This window comes from Phodopus roborovskii, unplaced genomic scaffold (assembly GCF_943737965.1).
Source record: "Phodopus roborovskii unplaced genomic scaffold, PHOROB, whole genome shotgun sequence".
NCBI classification, from domain to species: domain Eukaryota; kingdom Metazoa; phylum Chordata; class Mammalia; order Rodentia; family Cricetidae; genus Phodopus; species Phodopus roborovskii.
In genome coordinates this window covers 32,238,127-32,256,332 of record NW_026126571.1, presented here as the reverse complement: position 1 = coordinate 32,256,332, position 18,206 = coordinate 32,238,127, and the positions used below count along the sequence as shown (strand labels likewise).

The 18,206-nt window shown below is 38.8% G+C and overlaps 1 protein-coding gene across 1 annotated transcript in view; it reads left to right on the top strand.

Annotated features, from left to right (window-relative positions):
• The window catches only part of LOC127235495 (zinc finger protein 398), a 28,897-nt gene that overhangs the window by 2,697 nt on the left and 7,994 nt on the right, over window positions 1-18,206 (top strand). The window contains exons 2-4 of the mRNA XM_051202813.1: window positions 1,439-1,834; window positions 14,791-14,917; window positions 15,242-15,355. Of these exons, the coding sequence (XP_051058770.1) occupies window positions 1,439-1,834; window positions 14,791-14,917; window positions 15,242-15,355 (637 nt within the window). The remainder of the gene's footprint in view (window positions 1-1,438; window positions 1,835-14,790; window positions 14,918-15,241; window positions 15,356-18,206) is intronic.

Genomic DNA, 18,206 nt, shown 5'->3' with positions numbered 1-18,206 from the left:
AACAAGACACTATGTCATCTCTGGAGAGTAGCCCTTCTGGACAAGTCTCTGTCCTCCCTGTGTACTTCCTGGGTCAGCAGATGCAGCATCCATCCCCTAAGATGTTGCTTAAAGTGCACCATCTCAATTTTTTCCCTCACATTTACTGAATGAAAATATATATTTTAGCTGGATTTTCAATGTTTTGTTTTGTTTTTGCATTGAGACTTGGAATTAAGGTCTTGCTATTATAGCCCTTGCCGGCTTGGTACTCACTAAGGTAGCCCAGACTGAACTCAAACTCACAACAATCTTCCTGACTTGGTTTCCTCACTGCAGAGGATAATATGAGGGAGTTGATTCTCTTCTTTCACCATTTGGGTCCCAGAAATTGAGCTCAGATAATCAAGCTTGACTACAAGTGCCTTTATCTACTATGGTACCTCACTGGCTGATTGCCCAGCCTTTTCTAGTGATCCTTTTGCACCTCCAGGCACTGAGCATTGACAATTGGTGTATGCTGACAGCATCTCTCATGGTTGTTTGATTTTCTTTTTGTAGATCTCACTTGACTACTTGTAGAATTAAAAAAAAAAAAAAAGTGAATGATTCAACACATTGAAAGTAGGAGGTCAGATGAAGAAGTGAGGTATTAGAGACATGAGTGAAATGGATTGAAGAGGGAAGAAAGCAAAGCATGTACAGGTGGTAGGCCAGGAGCAAATGGAATTGTCACAGGGCTAGAGTTGTTATTAATGCATTGGAGATCAGATGAAATGAGAATATGACAGTTCATGAAGTGGGAATAGAAGTGACTAGAGTGGTTTATCAGGTTCAGGTTCAGAGAATTAAACATTGTTACCATCCTGAAAATTTCCATGTATTTTTCTAGTGTGTTCTTTGTATTTTTATAGTATAACATTAAACAAACCTGTTCTCCCTTCAGTTTTATAACCCTGGAATATTTGAAAATAGTTGTCCTATTTTCTCTAGATTGTTCAATTATTTTCTCTGCCTGTTCAATTATTAACAATTGGTATAGTTGTAGTGTATAAACCGAGTGATTGACAGGGCTAGAGTATAAATTCTTAAGATATTTGTCAGAGAGCACTAAGGCCAGTAAAACCTGGTGAGAATTCTTGTGTATGTACGTTTGCCTTTTCCAGAGGAGTAAGCAGCAGCCTGGCCTTTTATTAGAGAAATGAGCCAGGCTGGCCTTAAGAAGCCAATTTATTTATTCGATATCTTTCCCAGTCCATTCTTGAACCCACCAAAACAGTTCCCTTGCTTCCAATGCCAACAGGCTTCAGAATACAAGATTGACATAGGCACTGTAAAGCTATACTGAAACTATTTTAGTTATTATCAGCTGGGAAATTAAGTTCTTTTCTGGTTGTGGTTTAGAGTCAGAATTCCTTCTAACTCTCAATGTCTTGCCCTATCTCTCCATTGCACGTAGACTTCTGAATGGGACTCGGAATGCCTTACATCCCTGCAGCCCCTTCCTCTTCCTACACCTCCAGCAGTGAATGAGGCACACCTGCAGACTGCAGCCATCTCCCTGTGGACAGTGGTGGCTGCTGTACAGGCCATAGAGAGGAAGGTGGAAGTCCACAGCCGCCGACTCCTCCACCTAGAAGGCAGGACAGGGACAACAGAGAAGAAACTAACCAGCTGTGAAAAGACAATGACTGAGCTTGGGAACCAGCTGGATGGCAAGGGGGCAGTGCTGGGGACCTTGCTGCAGGAGTATGGGCTGCTGCAGCGGCGCCTGGAGAATCTGGAGAACTTGTTGAGAAACAGGAACTTCTGGATCCTGCGGCTGCCCCCAGGTATTAAAGGCGATATCCCAAAGGTAATACCCCATTTCTAGGTTACAGCAGTGCCACTAGCTTGGACACTGGCAGTTTAAGAAGTTGTCTTGGTCATTCATTTACTTGAGTATTTTTATTTGTCTTAAAAATTTTTAGGTTGATAGAACTCTGAAGGTATTTTATATTTGTCCACTTAAGAACTATGCAATGTGCATATCTTTCTTTCCTTTGTTTTTGTGAGATAGAGTCATGGAGCCAAGGCTGGCCTTGAATTGCCTCTGCCTCCCAAGTGTTAGAATTACAAACTTGTACACATTTAGAGTGTCAAGCTTCCAGATAGAAAACTTTCTCATCCATAATTGACTCTCTGGATCCTTTTTTCTCTTTTACTTTCTTTCATTTATGAGTCACTTCTCTCCTTGTAAAACTGTCTGCCACAATCTTAGTGAGGAAATTGAATCCAATTTCATTTAAAACAGTATATTTGAATTTGGTTGACAATTGTGGTTAAAAGCTAGAGGGAAGACAATGTAAGGGATTATGATCATGTGGTTCTTATAAGGGCTAGGGGTCATCTGTGAGTCTAGGCTGTCATTCATAGAACAAGTTTGCCGAGGTGCTGGCGCTCTTGTCTTTTTAAGGAATTAGTTCATAAAACAGAAAGGAAGTCTTGATGATCACTGTTGGACAGTGACACCTAGTTTCCAAACATTGTCTTTGATTCACTCATTTAATCATAGACACAGACCTTTTTAATTGTAAAGAATTTTTTAAAAAATATATTTTAGGAGCATGTCTTTATTCCTAGCACTCTGGAAGCAGAGGCAGGAGGATCTCTGTGAGTTTGAGGCCAGCCTGATCTACAGAACAGTTTAGGACAGCCAGGAATACATAGAGAGACCTTGTCTCAAAAACAACAAAACACTTTATTTATTTATTCATTCATTTATTTATTTATTTATTTATTTTTGGCTTAGGAGTTTGATATGTAGCCTAGACCTGCTTACAACTTACAGTCTTGTTTCAGCTTCTTAAGTAATGGGATTGCAGAAATGAGGCACCATACATGGGTTCCACAAGTATTTCTTGAATACATTTTTGCCTATTTTATATGTCTTCCTGAAGAAAAAAACTGTCACATGTAAAACATATTTAAATACCTGGATAAAATTAAAGTCAGTTGCTTTCTAGTGGTCTGTTTTCATAAGAAAATGGTATTTAGCCAGGTATGATAGCCGTCAGAAATGGGTGATCTCTGTAAATTTAAGGTCCCTGTAAGATTTTATTCATTTTTTAATCCTGAAAACTTTTTATAATATTTATTTATTATATATACAGTGTTCTGCCTGCATGCCTGCATGAGAGAAGGGACACCAGGTCTCATTATAGATGGCTATGAGAGACCATGTAGTTGCTGGGAATTGAACTCAGGACTTCTAGAAGAGCAGACATCCCTCCAGCCCCAAGACTGTATTCTTTTGGGTTTTTTGTTTTTCTGTTTGTTTGTTTGTTTGTTTGTTTGTTTGTTTGTTTGTTTGTTTGAGATAGGGTTTCTCTGTGTAGCTTTGGAGCCTGTCCTGGCACTTACTCTGTAGACCAGGCTGGCCTTGAACTCATGGAGATCTGCCTGCCAAGACTTTATTCTTAACAAAAACAACAACACCACCAAGCCAGGTAACTGGCTTGGTATACTTTAAATATTTCGGAGTTCAAGGTGGAATAATTTTATAAATGCCACAGATATTATAATATATGATTGAGATTATGACCTTTAAGACCAAGGAAAAGAATTTGAATTAGAAACTTAAGTACAATGGGAAGAAACTACAGTACTTGAGTGCAGGAATTATTTCTGGTTTATGTTTTAAAGATTTATGCTGACTGCATTGTGGAGATTTGTTAGAGAAAGAACAGAATCAGAGTGGAAATCGTGAGGGAGCATTAACAATAGGAAAGTGAGAGTGGTCTGGATGAAGGACGCAATGGCAATAAGATGAAGAGAAGTAGACAGAAACAGGGGAACTGACAATAGGATTTTATTTGTTGGGAATTTGAAATGAGGAATAGTGATCCTTGTAAATTAACTGTGGGGCAATTGACTTAGAACTGAGTGTTCTTACTTATTTTAAGGCTTATAATTTTCTTAAAAGTCCTAACTTGCCCAAGATTTTATGGCTACAAACAATAAAAAACAGAGTTGTATTTTTAACCAGCTGTATCTGAAGCGTCTACTCTATAGATTTACTGACTCTTAGGCTATTATTTTAATAACTGAGGGATTCCCAGGTGGGAGGTGGTGATACACATATTTAGTCCTAGTACTCAGGAAACAGAGGCAGGCAGATCTCTAAGTTCAAGGACACCTTGGTCTACAGAGTGAGTTCCAGGACAGCCAGAGAAACCCCATCTCATAAATCCAAAATGGGGGGAGGAGGAGAGGGAGAAAGTTGAGAGATGGCTCGCTTGTTGCTCTTATAGAGGATCTGGGTTTGGCTTCCAGCCATCTATAACTCTGGTTCCAGGGGGCCTGTGCCCTCTTCTGGCCTCTGCAAGCACCAGGTATGCACACAATACACTTAACATACATGTAGGCAAAATACTCATACTGATGCATAAAATAAAAGTCAGTCTTTAGAAAAAGAAAATGAACTGAATAGATAGTAACATTTCCTTTAGGATAGTGTTGAAGAGAGCTCACCAGAGATGGCCCCCTCAGATCACTTAGACACAGTGTATACTCAATTGAAAGTCTTTATTCCGGCAGACTGAGACCACATCCAAGTGTTCAGGGATCTGAGTTATCCCCCTTACCATCCCTACTCCCATCCAGTACATAGGGTTTTTAAAGGCTGAAACTACACCCTGGCACCTTGTTCAGTAGGTAGAGGGGGCCATTTTGAAGAAGTAAGCAGCTTGTAGCAAGCAATTTAACAGAAGCTAAGTGGTTAGTTGGAGGGGATTTTTCAAAAACTGGCAGCTAAGATAAACAGTTAGCTGGAGGGGGTCCCTCACAAACAGGCAGTTTTAACAAAGGCTAAGATAAGTTAGCTAGGACATCCTGACATTTGGTTCCTAGAATGGAGTTGGGTTGTTTTCCATGGGATTCACGGTCCAGGAGATGAAATTGTAGTTAAACATGGAATGGCTTCAGCAAGAAGATAAGATGAAGGAACCTCTGTACTGCCTTGCCTCATTATAGTACCTCAGGGAGTAAAGAGAATGAGTAGTTATCACTGGGCAATGTTAGGTTCAAGATGCTCAAGGAAGGGTGAAGAGTCCTTGACTAGGAGATAGTATTGTCAGTTATGAGATGAAAGAGATGTCTTTAGAGAGAGTGAATAACAAGAGATCAAGCTGCAGAGGTAGAAGGAATAAGTAGAAGAGTCTCAGCAGGTTACACCAGTGAGTTAGCAGGAAGACAAATCAGAGAGTAGGTGGTGTCATGGGCTTAAGGAGGAAAACAGCATTTCAAGTCCAGCTGTGACTTGTGAGTTTCAATACTGTGAGGTCTAGAAAGGCAAGGATAGTGAACATGACTGTCAACATGATTATCAGAGGAGATTGTGACACAATTTGCTTGACTGGCAAGATAGAGATAGAAGACAGAATAGCATAGTTGTAGAGTAAATAGGGGGAGAAGAAAAGAATGCTGAGAATGGAGTTAGTTTCTTTTTTTCTTTTTTTCTTTCTAAGTGTAAGTATAGAGCTATTATACATAAGGGGCTGGAGAGCACTGCCTGCTCTTCCAGAGGACACAGGTTCTATTCCCAACTTCTACATGGAGGTTCACAATTAGTTTCAGGGCATCTGCTGTGACCTCCACAGGCACAAGGCATAGATGTGATACACAGACATACATGCAGGTAAAACATCTATATACATAAAAAATTTTTTAAGTGATTATAGAAGCACAGAATACATTCCAAAAACTCTTCAGAAGTATTGTTTCATCATTATCTTTCCCGAGAGAATTTATTAATACTACAGCAGATATGTATATTATGTACATATATAATTTAGAGATATATAACTTTTACATTATTGTATATAATACAGCTTATTCACATTGTTTTTGCTTAGAGTATGGTGTTTTATTGTTGTGAAATCCTAGCATCTTGGCTTATGAAATGGGGAAATCACTTCTCTCCATGAATGTTAGCTGAAGTCTTATTAAATATTCTGATGAGGTCCTTATATTTTTCACTTAGTACAATAATCATTTGAGGTGAGATCTGATAACTTTAATTAGTATTTTATAAAGAAATAAAGGCTTGGAGTTTCACCAGAGTCAGGCATGATAACATGTACCTGTAATCCCAGAATACAGGAGGCTTAGGCAGAAGGACAGCTTGGTCTGTTAATAAATTAACAGGACAATCAGAGCTATACAGAAATACCCCAGGGTCAAAAATACACACAAAACAAAAACTGAACAAAAATGTAGCTAAAGTGCTTGCGTAGTATGCATGAAGCTCTGGGTTTGATCCCTGGCACTACGTAACACTAGATATGCTAACACATAAATATAACCCCAGCATTCAGAAAGTAGAGACAAGAAGATCAGGAATGTGTCATTCTCAGCTGCACAGAAAGTATGAAGCTACCCTGTGCTACATGAGACTGTCTCAAAAAACAGAAAGTGAGAGGGCTGGACTCACGCCTTTAATCCTAGAACTTGGGAGGCAGAAGCAGGCAGAGCTTGGTTTTGATATAGATTTCCCTATTGTGTATTTTACTTGCCATCATGGACCCCTTCAGAGATGATCATTGAGAGCACTTAAATTTAATATTAATAGAATAGCAGTAAAGGTAATTTAAAGTTAGTATTCTACCTAGACAAGTGAATAACATTTAAACTGCCTAAAACACCAAAAACATATATAAAAAGTAATACAGTTTCTTTTAGTTATTTCCTTATGAAATTAAAATGCATTTAATTCTAGCCAAAATGCACTGAAGATTTATATTGAGAGATGTGTCTCTGTTGGTAGAACACTTTCCTCTAGTGTACCAAGTCCTCCCTTTAATGAATGTCTTGCTTATTTATTTTTTATTAATGCATTTTTAAGTGACATCCTGTTGATTTTTGTCAGGTAAGCACATGCTTGCCACCGTGCATGTGTAGAGGTCAGGGGACAGCTTTTCAGATGTCAGTTCCCTCCTTCCACCTTGCTTTTAAGGCAGTCTCATTGTTTTATCACCGATCCCACCTCACTCCATGGACCCAAGGGTGTCAGGCTTGCGCCACAGTGTCAGGCACTCTCACATGCTGCCCATCTCCTTGGACTTAGGTCTGTGAACTTTTTAGGAGATCATAAAGGATTCTGCAACCAACAGGTTTGAGAAGGTCTGTGCTAGGATTGCAGTTGTTTCTTTTATTATTGTTTTGTGTATGGTGTTTTGCCTTCACGTGTGTCTGTGCATTGTGCCTAGTGCTTGTTGGGGTCCAGAGGAGACCATTGGATTCCCTGAAACTGGGCTTACAGATAATTGCAAGCGGCTATTTAGGTGTTAGGAATCAAACTTAGGTCCCCTGGGAGAACGGCCAGTGCTCTTCACCACTGAGCCATCTTCCTGTTGCTGTCATTTCTCTAAGGGCTCACACAGCTCATGCATCTCCCAGTAGAGATGATCCTTTTCAACTCACCGTTTACTGTATTGTCAAGTCACTGAAAGTTTGGAGTTAATGTTGTGTATTCTGTTACTGCATATCTCTTTTCTCTAAGACTTCTTGGTGTCCTCCTTTGCTGACCTGGGTTCATATTCTCCATTCTCCTTGGATCTTAAGTCTAATCTGAATTCATTGCTTTCTTAGCCTACTTGTTACTATACTTGTCCTGAGACTGCCTTAACTCATTCCTTTATGGAATGTAGTGTCTCAAGTACCAGTATAATTTTTTACTCATTTGTTTCCTGGAGTACATCCTTAAACTTCCTAAGAAAAGATGTATAGGAGGCATATTTCATGTTGGAAATGTCTTTATTTATTTTTTTTTTTTAAGACAGGGTTTCTGTGCATAGCTCTCGCTGTCCTGCAACTCACTCTGTAGACCAGGCTGGCCTCCAACTCAGAGACCCATCTGCCTCCTGAGTGCTGGGATTAAAGGCATGTACCACCACTGCCTGGCTGGTAATGTCTTTAATGTGGGAGTGACAAACAAACATAGTAGCATATATCTGTAATCCCAGTACTCAGGAGAGTGAGGCAGGATTGCTGTGAGTTCAAGACTAGCCTGAGCTACATAGCAAGACAGTGTCTTAAACAAAACAAAACAAAAACAAGCAAACAACAACAACAAAAACACAGAGTAACAATAATTTAATGTGAGAGTATTTTAACTAGTTCTAAGATTTTGTGAAAATACTTCTTCCTCAGAGGTTTTGAGACATCACTTCAATCCCTTTGTATTTGATTTGTTGAGGCAGGGTCTTATGTACCATTGGCTGACCTACAGTTTTCTATATAGACCAGGCTAGCCTGAAACTTATAGACAAACCCAATCCATCTCTTTTACAGTCATCCCATCTCTATTAGAAACCTGTTTCTAAAGTTTTGTGTCTCTGTTATCAATTGGCATTTAATCATATACTTGAATAACTTTGGTGCTTAGTGGATGTTCAAAACTGTTTAGCAGTGACTGTAAATAATGGTCCCTACTTTCCCAAAATGCATAGCTCTAGAGGTTAACTCCTCCTTCCCTGAAACCATTGAGAACTAGGGGCTGGAATGTGTCTTTTTCCAGCATCTTTTTTCATTATCTCACAGAATACTTTGCTGCTAAGTAGATACTAAGATTTATTTAACGAAGTCAGGAGTGATGGCATAGGCCTGGATTCACAATACTCTGGAGGCTGAGACAGGAGGGTCATGAATCCCAGGCCAACTTAAGTTCTACACTGAGTTCCAGGCAGCCAGGCTATATAATGAGACCTTTTCTAAAAAGTTAATAAAACAGATGAAAATATTATTGAATAAGGAGGTTGAGGAGGAGTCTGAGGCAGTGACTTCTGCAGAAGCTAGTCTGCTAAAAGGAAAGGGGCTTTCTCCAGTGGCATCTTCTCTTCCTCCAGAATTCTCTGGGGATTCTGCCTTCTTTTTTGCTTCAGGATCTTCCCCTGGCTTCTCTTCCTCACTTCTTTGGTTTCTTTGGTACCTGAGTTTTTTCTGTTTCCCACTTCTGCCTTTCTTCATCTTGTTGCTGTGCCTTCTTGTTCCACTTTCTCCTTCTTGCTACTCTGACTCCTTTTTACTATACCCTCTTGTTATCCTTTCTTGTTTTCTGTGTCTCCTATTTGCTGGGAGACCTGAATAGGTATGGTGGGCTGAACCAATAACCCCCAGGACCATATTATTTAACCCAGTGCCTCATTGCTTAACCCCAGTGCCCTGTGAAATAGGTTGAGTGAATGTGAGTAGCTAGAGCTATGGAAGCATCCTTCCCTACCCTTTGGCAAGTCTGTGTTAAATCTGATACAATTTGGCCTGTAGGTTCTGCCTTAATAAGAAGGAAATAGGAAATATTTCTGGAAAGAAAACTGAAAAGAAAGCCAGAACTTTTTTCATGACTGCCGGCTCATTTTCCAATGTGGACACTTTTCCTTAATAGTTTTTCTCCTGAAAAAGATAGTAAGGTGACAGATTCCTAGTCAGAGTTCTACAGGTATCAACTCCTGAATCAGGCCTTTAATCCCAGCATTCAAGGTAAAGACAGGCATAGCTCAGGGTGTTCATATCAAGTTCCAGGCCAGCCTGGACTACATACTGAGACCTGGTCTCAAAAATAAGTAACAAGTAACCATCTGCCAAAGAGTAAAGTAAAACTAGCATCAGACTCTGAAAATGGATGTGGAACAAACACGCAATGCTATAACATGAACTCAAGGGCCTTTAGTGAAAAACAAAGTCACCAAGAACAATTTCAGTTGTGCTTGAAGAACTCAGCAGGGAATTAGTACAAAAAAATGAAGACTTAGAAGAAATGATACTGCAGGGTACTAGCTCCACAAAAACTTGAATTATTATGAACCTAAAACAATAAGAATTAGGAAGTAGTGAATTTGGGATCTGTAGATATGTGAAATAAAGAACAGAGCTCTCCATGCCCTCACACTTTTTTTCTTTCTTTTTCTTTTTTTTTTTCTTGAGATAAGTATTTTCCCTGTAGCCCTGGCTGTCCTGGAACTCCTGGCTGTCCTGGAACTCGTGGCTGTAGATCAGGCTGGTCTTGAATTCACAAAGGTCTGTCTGCCTCTGTCTCCCAAGTGCTGGGATTAAAAGAAAGCATGCACCATACCATCACCAGCAGCTAAGAAGTTTTTCTTTTTTTAAACTTTATTTTTATTTATTCTTTGTGTCTTTTACGGACTTGTTCTTAAATCAGTATCTTAACACCGGTGACTGGATGTAGCTCAGTGATAGAGCACCTCACCTAGCACGTATAAGGACATGAGGTCAGCATTGCATTTGTAATACAGGAAAACAAAACAAAACCCAAAAATCTGAATACCAGAAAGAATTTGAATGATTTTTGGAAGGGAAAAAAAACAAACAAAAAAACAATAAAAACCCCAATGATCTGGGCATGATGACATGACATTGTGGCAATTGAGAGGTAGGAGGATCAGGAGTTCAAAGCCAGCCTGGGCTACATGAGACTCTATCTCAATTACTACATAAATAAATAATGAAATAGATAATTAAATAGAGTGAGTAACTTAAGTCTTTTAATTTATTCAGAGGCTGAAGTGTTAGAATTCTGGCTGAAAAAATTTGTTTACTCAAGTAGAAAATCTCCAATGAGACTGAGCTTGGTGGCACATGCCTAGAATCCAACCCTCAGGAGGCGGAGACAGGAGCACCGCGTCCAAGCCATCCTTAGCCTCCTAGCAAGTTCTGATTCAGACTGGGCTATACACAATACTCCATCTCGAAAGAAACAACCCAGAATGTCCTTCAAAGACTCTCTAACCACAGATAATGTCAGCTAAATTATAAGCTGACTGCTTGGGGGGGGGGGAGCTACAAAAAGAGTCTTGGAATGTAACTTAGTGGTAGAGCATTTGTATAACATGAACAAAGCTCTAGGGTTGATTCCAAGCATGGCAAAACAAAACAAAACAAAACAAAAATTAGAACTGCCAGACAAAATATCTTTCAAGTCATCAAATCACATAAAATTGAACAAGAAATACATTGACTTTAAAAAAAAATTCAAACTAGATACAACAAACAAAAAACTGGAGGTAACAAGATCTAGGTGTGAACTGGACAGGGAGAGGAATAAGATTCAAGATGAAATGGATAGATAGTCAGATAATGAAATGTTCAAATCAGCTGATAAATACTACATGGTGAGTTTTTTTTTTTTTTGTTTTTTGTTTTTTTTTTTTTTTTTGAGTCAGTGTAGCCTGAACTCACAGATATTGGCCTGCCTCTGCCTCCCCAGTGCCAGGGTTACCTGCTACAGCCACCTCTACCCAGCTCTACATAGCATTCTTAAAGGGAGCTTGCAGCAGTGCTGTGCACCTAAGTTCAGGAGTCTGAGAGCACCCTTGGCAACAGAGTAAAATGTCCATTTCTTAAAAGATCATGTATTAATATGTAAGACATGTGCTACAATGGAAGACATTTATCAGAAATTATGGTACTTTGTAGTACTTTTATAATATAAGTGAAAAACAAATTTGAGGACTGGATAAGTGGTTTAGGTGTTAAAGTTTGTGTTCGAAACCAAAAATATAAGAGTTTGGTTCCCAGCACCCATGGCTATCTCTCCACCCCACCCCAACAGGAGGAAAAAAAAAAAAAAGACAAACTAGAATATGAAAACAGATTCATGAATTTAATGAAAAAATGAGAGTGGAACATGATGTTTAGAAGCAATCTGAAAAAGAAAAGTGTGAAAAAATTGTAGGATTTCCATGGCATAGAGTTAGCCAGAAAGGAACTTCAGTATGTTGGTTAAATAGCAACAAGTTGCAAACATTGAAATGCAGAAAATGGAAAATGCATTGAAAATGGAAAACAATGAATATTCTGATCCAAAATAGCAAATAGGTATTTTGTAGATTTAAGTGACCTAATTTTTTTTTTAGTCAAAGAATGAATTGCCAAACACAAACCAAATATTGAAGGACATGGTAGAGGAGGATGAAACAGGGATGCTAAAATTTAAGAAGCCACACTGAAACAGTGTAACTAGAAGTTGGGAAGATATCAAAAGAGAAACAGACACAGTGATGGAATGAAAAGCCTGGGCTGAATGAACACATCACAGAAGAAACATGTAGTCATGAAGACAAACTGCAGTGGATTGGAAAGAGAAAATCTTTTCCAAATACAAACTGAAGAGACTGCAGGAGAAAGTACAAGTCTTAGAGGCCCATAAAGAATTAAGTAATTCAGCAGTTAAGAAGAGTACTTGCTGCTTCTAAGAGGACCCACGTACAGTAACAATCGCCTGTTACTCCTGCTTCTGGATCTGACACCCTCTTCTGGCCTCCAAGGGTATCTGTATTCATGTGCACATACACACATACATCTAAATAAAAATAAATCTTAAAAGAATTGGAGCCAGGTGTGTTGGCATGGAGGCAGAGGTACGCATATCTCTGTGAATTCATAGTCAACCTAGTCTACATAGTTAGTTCCAGGACAGCCAATGCTATATAGTGAGATCATGTTTTGAAAAAAACAAAGAAATAGACAAAACATTTCATTTAACACTATGTCAAGCTAACCCGTGACACAGCCTAGACCTTTCCTGGTGAGCACTCTCAGTGGGAAACAGAACATAGGAGAAAAAGAGGATATGTCTTTGGAAGACATCCAAAGGAAAAGAGTAGAAGAACGCATTAAAAAAAAAAAAAATCAAAATAATAGGCAAGTTGTTAGTGCATTCCTGTAATCCCAGTATTTGAGAGTCTAAGGAATGAGAATGCAGAAGTGGAAGTCAGCTTATGCTATATAGCTAGACACTGTTGCAGAAACAATTCCTTTTGAGAAGGGGGCTTTCTAAGTTTCTTGTGCATGCTCTTTAAAAGGACAATCTGGACACAAATGGCAAGAATTTCTTTGGCCATGGGAGCTGGTCCTAACACCAAAGCTTTTCTCTTTCTAGATTCAATATATCAGAACAGAAACAAAAACCTAAGGAGAATCCTTCCATAGCTCCTTTACCCAATGAAGAAACTTGCTTTTACAAATAACTTGACCAGGAACAGCTATGGACAACATGAAATTGTTTTGCCAAGTGGTGAAATGAATGAAAGAATATGTGTATTATTTGTTTGAGATGTTCACATGTGGCAGGCTGACCAAAAAGTCATTAAATGACAGAAATGACTAAGCTTCCTGCCTCTACCTCCTGAGTGCTAGGGTTACAAGAGTACAGCACCATACCTGGTAGTAGTTCCGGAAATTGAATCCAGAGTTTTATACAGGCTAGGCAAATACTCTACCAACTAAACAACATCCCAGCCCAAGAAAATACAAATAAAGTACAATTACTATATAGACACGTGTTTATGTAAGCCAAATCAGCATATAAGATATAAAAGGAGCAAAGTTTATGATTAAGAGCTGACATTTTGAACAACATAACCCTTAGGAAAAAGAAAATGAAGATTTTATATAGTGACTGAAAAACACAACAAATAATGTAGGAAAATTAATGTTTGTAAAAGCAACATCAAAAAAGAATATGCAAAGCTTCAAAAAAGACTTAAGATATATGGAGAAATTTAAGTTCTGGTTCAATACATGTTATTCTAACATAACTCCTATTGATTTTTAGTCATGAGGCATGGAATGTTCCTTTATTCCATATGCAGGAGAAACTGCATTGAGAGGAAATCTCCTTGGTAAAAGATTAGAAGAATTAGAGGAAAACACAATACTAGAGAAGTCAGATGTCCTGAGGAATAGTGTTTTTAAGGAATGGCAGATAAAAACAGGTGACATGACAATATAGTTGAAGTTTTAACATGTGACATTGAGATGTTTTCACTATGTCACATGTTTATAGGACATCTAAATATGTTTCAGAAAGGGTTCCAGCTACATATTTTTTTTGTGTTTTGTCAGGGTGTCAGGGTTTTATTAATGATAAATGGTAAGCTTAGGAACACTGAGAGAAAGGAATGAGGATGTAAGTCAACCATGCTTCTGACGCAGGCCCCCCCCCCCCACCCAAGAATGTTTGGACAACACAAATTGGACTTAATGGGCTTTGGAAGAGAGAGAACAAAAAGTTGGGTGGATAGGAAGGTGGGTGTGAACTGAAGAAGGGATAAATATGATTAAAATACATTGTATAAAATTTTCAATTAATGTGCCCAGTGGTGGTGGTTCACGCCTTTCATCCCAGGACTCTGGAGGTAGAGGCAGCATGGTCTACAGAGCAAGTTCCAGGACAGCCAGAGAAACCCTCAAAAAAAAAAAAAAAAACAAGCTAGCAAATAAAATTCTCAATAAAAATAGTATTTAAAACCACAAGGAAAAACAGAATAAGTTATTTAAAATTTTGTTTGGTTTGAGACAGGCTATAGCACTGGTTATCCTGGAACTCATTTTGTAGACCAGGTTGACCTCAAACTCAGGGACCCGTCTGTCTCTGCCTCCCAAATTCTGGGATTAAAGGTGTGTGCCACCATGCCCAGCTTAGAATATTTTTAAAAGTATTTTTTCAGATTACATCTATATTTTGTATGTCTATATCTGGTTGCAAATGAACCATAGTACATGTATGAAGGTCCAAGGCTAACTAGGAGACACTTCTCTCCTTTAACCATAGGTTGTGGCTGTTTAACTCAGGTCACAAGGTTCATTGGCAAATACCTTTACTCATTGAGCCATCTCATGGGTCCTGAAATATTTATTGGCCTCCCTTTGAGGTTGTAAAAATTAAATGAAATAGCTAATGAGTGGAGGAAAAGATTCATTGAATGACTGACTTGGATGGGAGGGACTAACTAACCCATGTGATTATAATTTTAGGTGCCTGTGGCATTTGACGATGTCTCCATCTACTTTTCCACCCCAGAGTGGGAAAAATTAGAAGAATGGCAAAAAGAACTTTACAAGAATATCATGAAGGGCAACTACGAGTCTCTCGTCTCCATGGGTGAGGCTGAGTTGGTAGCTTTTGAATGAGGTGCCAGCAGTCCCAAAAGGGCTTAAATAGTTCCTCCAGTGTCCTCATACATTTCAGAATCTGGTTTTAAGCCAAAGCTAACCTACTCTGTGCATTTTCTCATACATTATATTTTCCTTTACTTGCTTTCTTGAGTAACTTGTAAATAGTTGGAGGTTCATAGATGAGGAGAAGTGATAAAGGATCTAAAGGAAGTTAATTCCTTGACTGTGGAGCTCAAACATTCAGCTACCTGCTTGTTATCATACTGATTTATCTCTTTGCCATACGTGCTTTCCATTTTTCCTCTCCTAGATTATGCCATGAATCAACCTGATGTCTTATCTCAGATTCAACCAGAAGGAGAACACAGTACAGATGACCAACCAAGACCAGAGGCAAGTGAGATTCCTGCAGATGCCAGTGAAGGTAAGAGAAAATGTTATATACTCTTAAGCTCCTTTCCCTGGTCAGAGAAGGGGGTTTAATATGAAGAAACTGTGGTTTAGAGGTGTCCAGGGCCACTCAATGCTAAAATACTTTACACTTTGAATGGACATTTGAATACTAGAGGGAGCTCAATGATCACCTTGCCCATTACCCATCAGTACCTCCTACATGTTAATAAAGTACTCTACCACTGAGCCATAGCCGCTCCCCTGTTTTTCTTTTGAGGTATATATTTTTCTTTTTTGCATATATTTAGTTCAGTACATTTTTTGCTGAAAATGATCGAACAGTGTGTTTGATTTGCTTTTTTTTTTTTATTTCTTTGCTTCTTTCTTTTTGTTTTTGAGACAGGATTTCTCTGTGTAGCTTTGGCTGTCCTAGAACTCACTCTGTAGACCAGGCTGGATTCAAACTCACAGAGATCCACCTGCCTCTTCCTCCTGAGTTCTGGTATTAAAGGCTTACACTGAGGCCACCACCTGCCGTGTTTGATTTTCTTAATACTGTTTTTATGGTTTAAGTTTTAGCTTGCAATGGTGATTATTTATGAAAACTTGAGAATATGATTCATGTAACTTGAACCAATCAAAGTATAATGCTGAAGAAAACAAACTGTCAAAGGACTTGGCATACAGTCATACTCACAGCTAAGACTTACTGCAGCAGATGGATATGAAGCAGCAGCTTCAAAAAATACATGGAGAAAGCCAGAAGAAATCTTCCCAGAGTCCCCTCATTATGGTATCTCACAAAACACATTTAATTCCCCCATTACTGTATGTGACAACAAATACAAAATACCATTATGGAAGCTTATTAGACACTCAGGGTTTTCTTAGACTTGCCACACAGGCCTATTCTGCCTAATTCAAATTACAGAGTTACAAAAGGAAAGCAGATAATCAGAAGAAAGCATACTGTTGGCAGTTGAGGCATAGTAAGATGCTCTTGTAATGTAGGGAAAGTGTTGTGTGTATACAGAACAATTTTCCAGTTACTTCTCAAGATGAGCAATTTCAACCTGTGCTGAATTTCCCTTCTGACATAGAAAATGAGCCCTTGTTCTTCCCCAGTTCTAGTTTCATTTCTATTTATTGTGATAAGATGTTCTGACAAAACCCAATTTAGGGGAGAAAGCATTTATTTTAGCTTACAGTTTCAGGCGGCAGTCCATCATTATGGAGAAGCTGCAGCATGGAGCTTAAAATAGTCAATCATATCATATCCATAGTCAAGAGCAGAAGAAATGAATGTATACATGCAGGCACAAATGCTTGCTTTCTTGTGCTCAGCTTGATTTATTCATTTTACACAGTTCACTATGACCACAAGCTAACCCAATGTGGACAGTCCCTTATTAAGACTCTTCCTAGGTTGTGTCAAACTGACAATTACAGCTAATCATCACATCCAGTAATCTTAAATATGAATCCAAAATATTAAAATGAAATCATGATGCTTTTCTTTTTTCTAAATGGTGTGTACTTTGTAGCTTTGTAGCAATGATAACTGATTAGCAATTAGCAGCCTTCCCAAGGACCGATAGGTGTGTACCATTAGATCGATCCTTATATTTGCTTAGTAAATGGCACAAGTCACTGTTTTCAGAACCTTGGGAGAGATGTACTAAGTCCTTTTGGACTTAAGGATTCTTTTTGAAAGAATCCTCCCACTCCCTTCCCCGGGAAAAGGGCTTCATCATTGTGTGTGTGTGTGTGTGTGTGTGTGTGTGTGTGTGTGTGTGTGAGTGTGTTCATGTGTGTGCACACGCCTGTCTGTCCCCCTCTTCTCCCACTTTCCTTCACACACATACTGTTTCACAACTGTTGTGTTTGTTATTGCATCCCAGGCTTAGGATGCCATTTTTTGGCTAAATTGGGTTAGTTAGAAAGCTGCTAATATCCAAAGAATAAATGCAAGCTCCCTATAGGTAGTTCTTCAAAAGACCTCATAGGTAAATTATAGTTTTATTTCTTGCAAATAAAAACAAATAACTACTGTACTGATTGTTTTGTTTCTTGAAACAGTCTTTTTATATTCTCCAGCTATGAAGTTCATCATAGCCTCAAATTCACAATCTTCTATATCTTTAGCTCCCAATGCTAGGATTATAGACATATACCACCATGTTAAACATTTTAGTGTCTTTTTAAACACACACATATACTCTCTCTCTTTCTCCCTCCCTCCCTTCTTCTCACTCTCTCTTCACTTCCTTCCTCCTCTTCTTCTTTTTTGAGACAGGGTCTCTCTTTGCAGCCTTATCTATCTTAACTCACTATGTATACCATGCTGGTCTTGAGTTCACAGAGATCTGCCTGCCTCTGCTTCTTTAGTGCTTTACCTTGATTTTTATTTTATGTGTATGGGTCTTTACCCTGAATGTTTGTTAGTATACCACATGTGTTCAGTGCCCATGGGAGGCAGAAGAGGGCATTGGATCCTCTGGGGCTGGAGTTACAGATAGCTGTGATATACTATCCTACCATGTAGGTGCTGGAAATTGAACCCAGGTCCTCTGGAGGAGCAGCCAGTGCTCTTAACTGCTGAACCATCTCTCTTGCTCCCTCCAGTATCTTTTAAATCAGCCAGAAACTAGTAGAATATAACTGCCCAGAGCAGAAAGAAGAGGCTGAATAAGAATAGGGCCCAAAGACTGGCTGCTGTGGGAAAAACAGGAAAGTGCAGATTTCAGCAATAGCAACCTGCTTTTCCTATTTCCTACTGTGAGATAAAAACAAAGCTAGTAAGTTAAGCCCAGCCTTTTCTTTTTTCCTTCCTTGATTTTGGATATACATGTATATATAAAGGAAAGGGTAGGGTGTGGTGG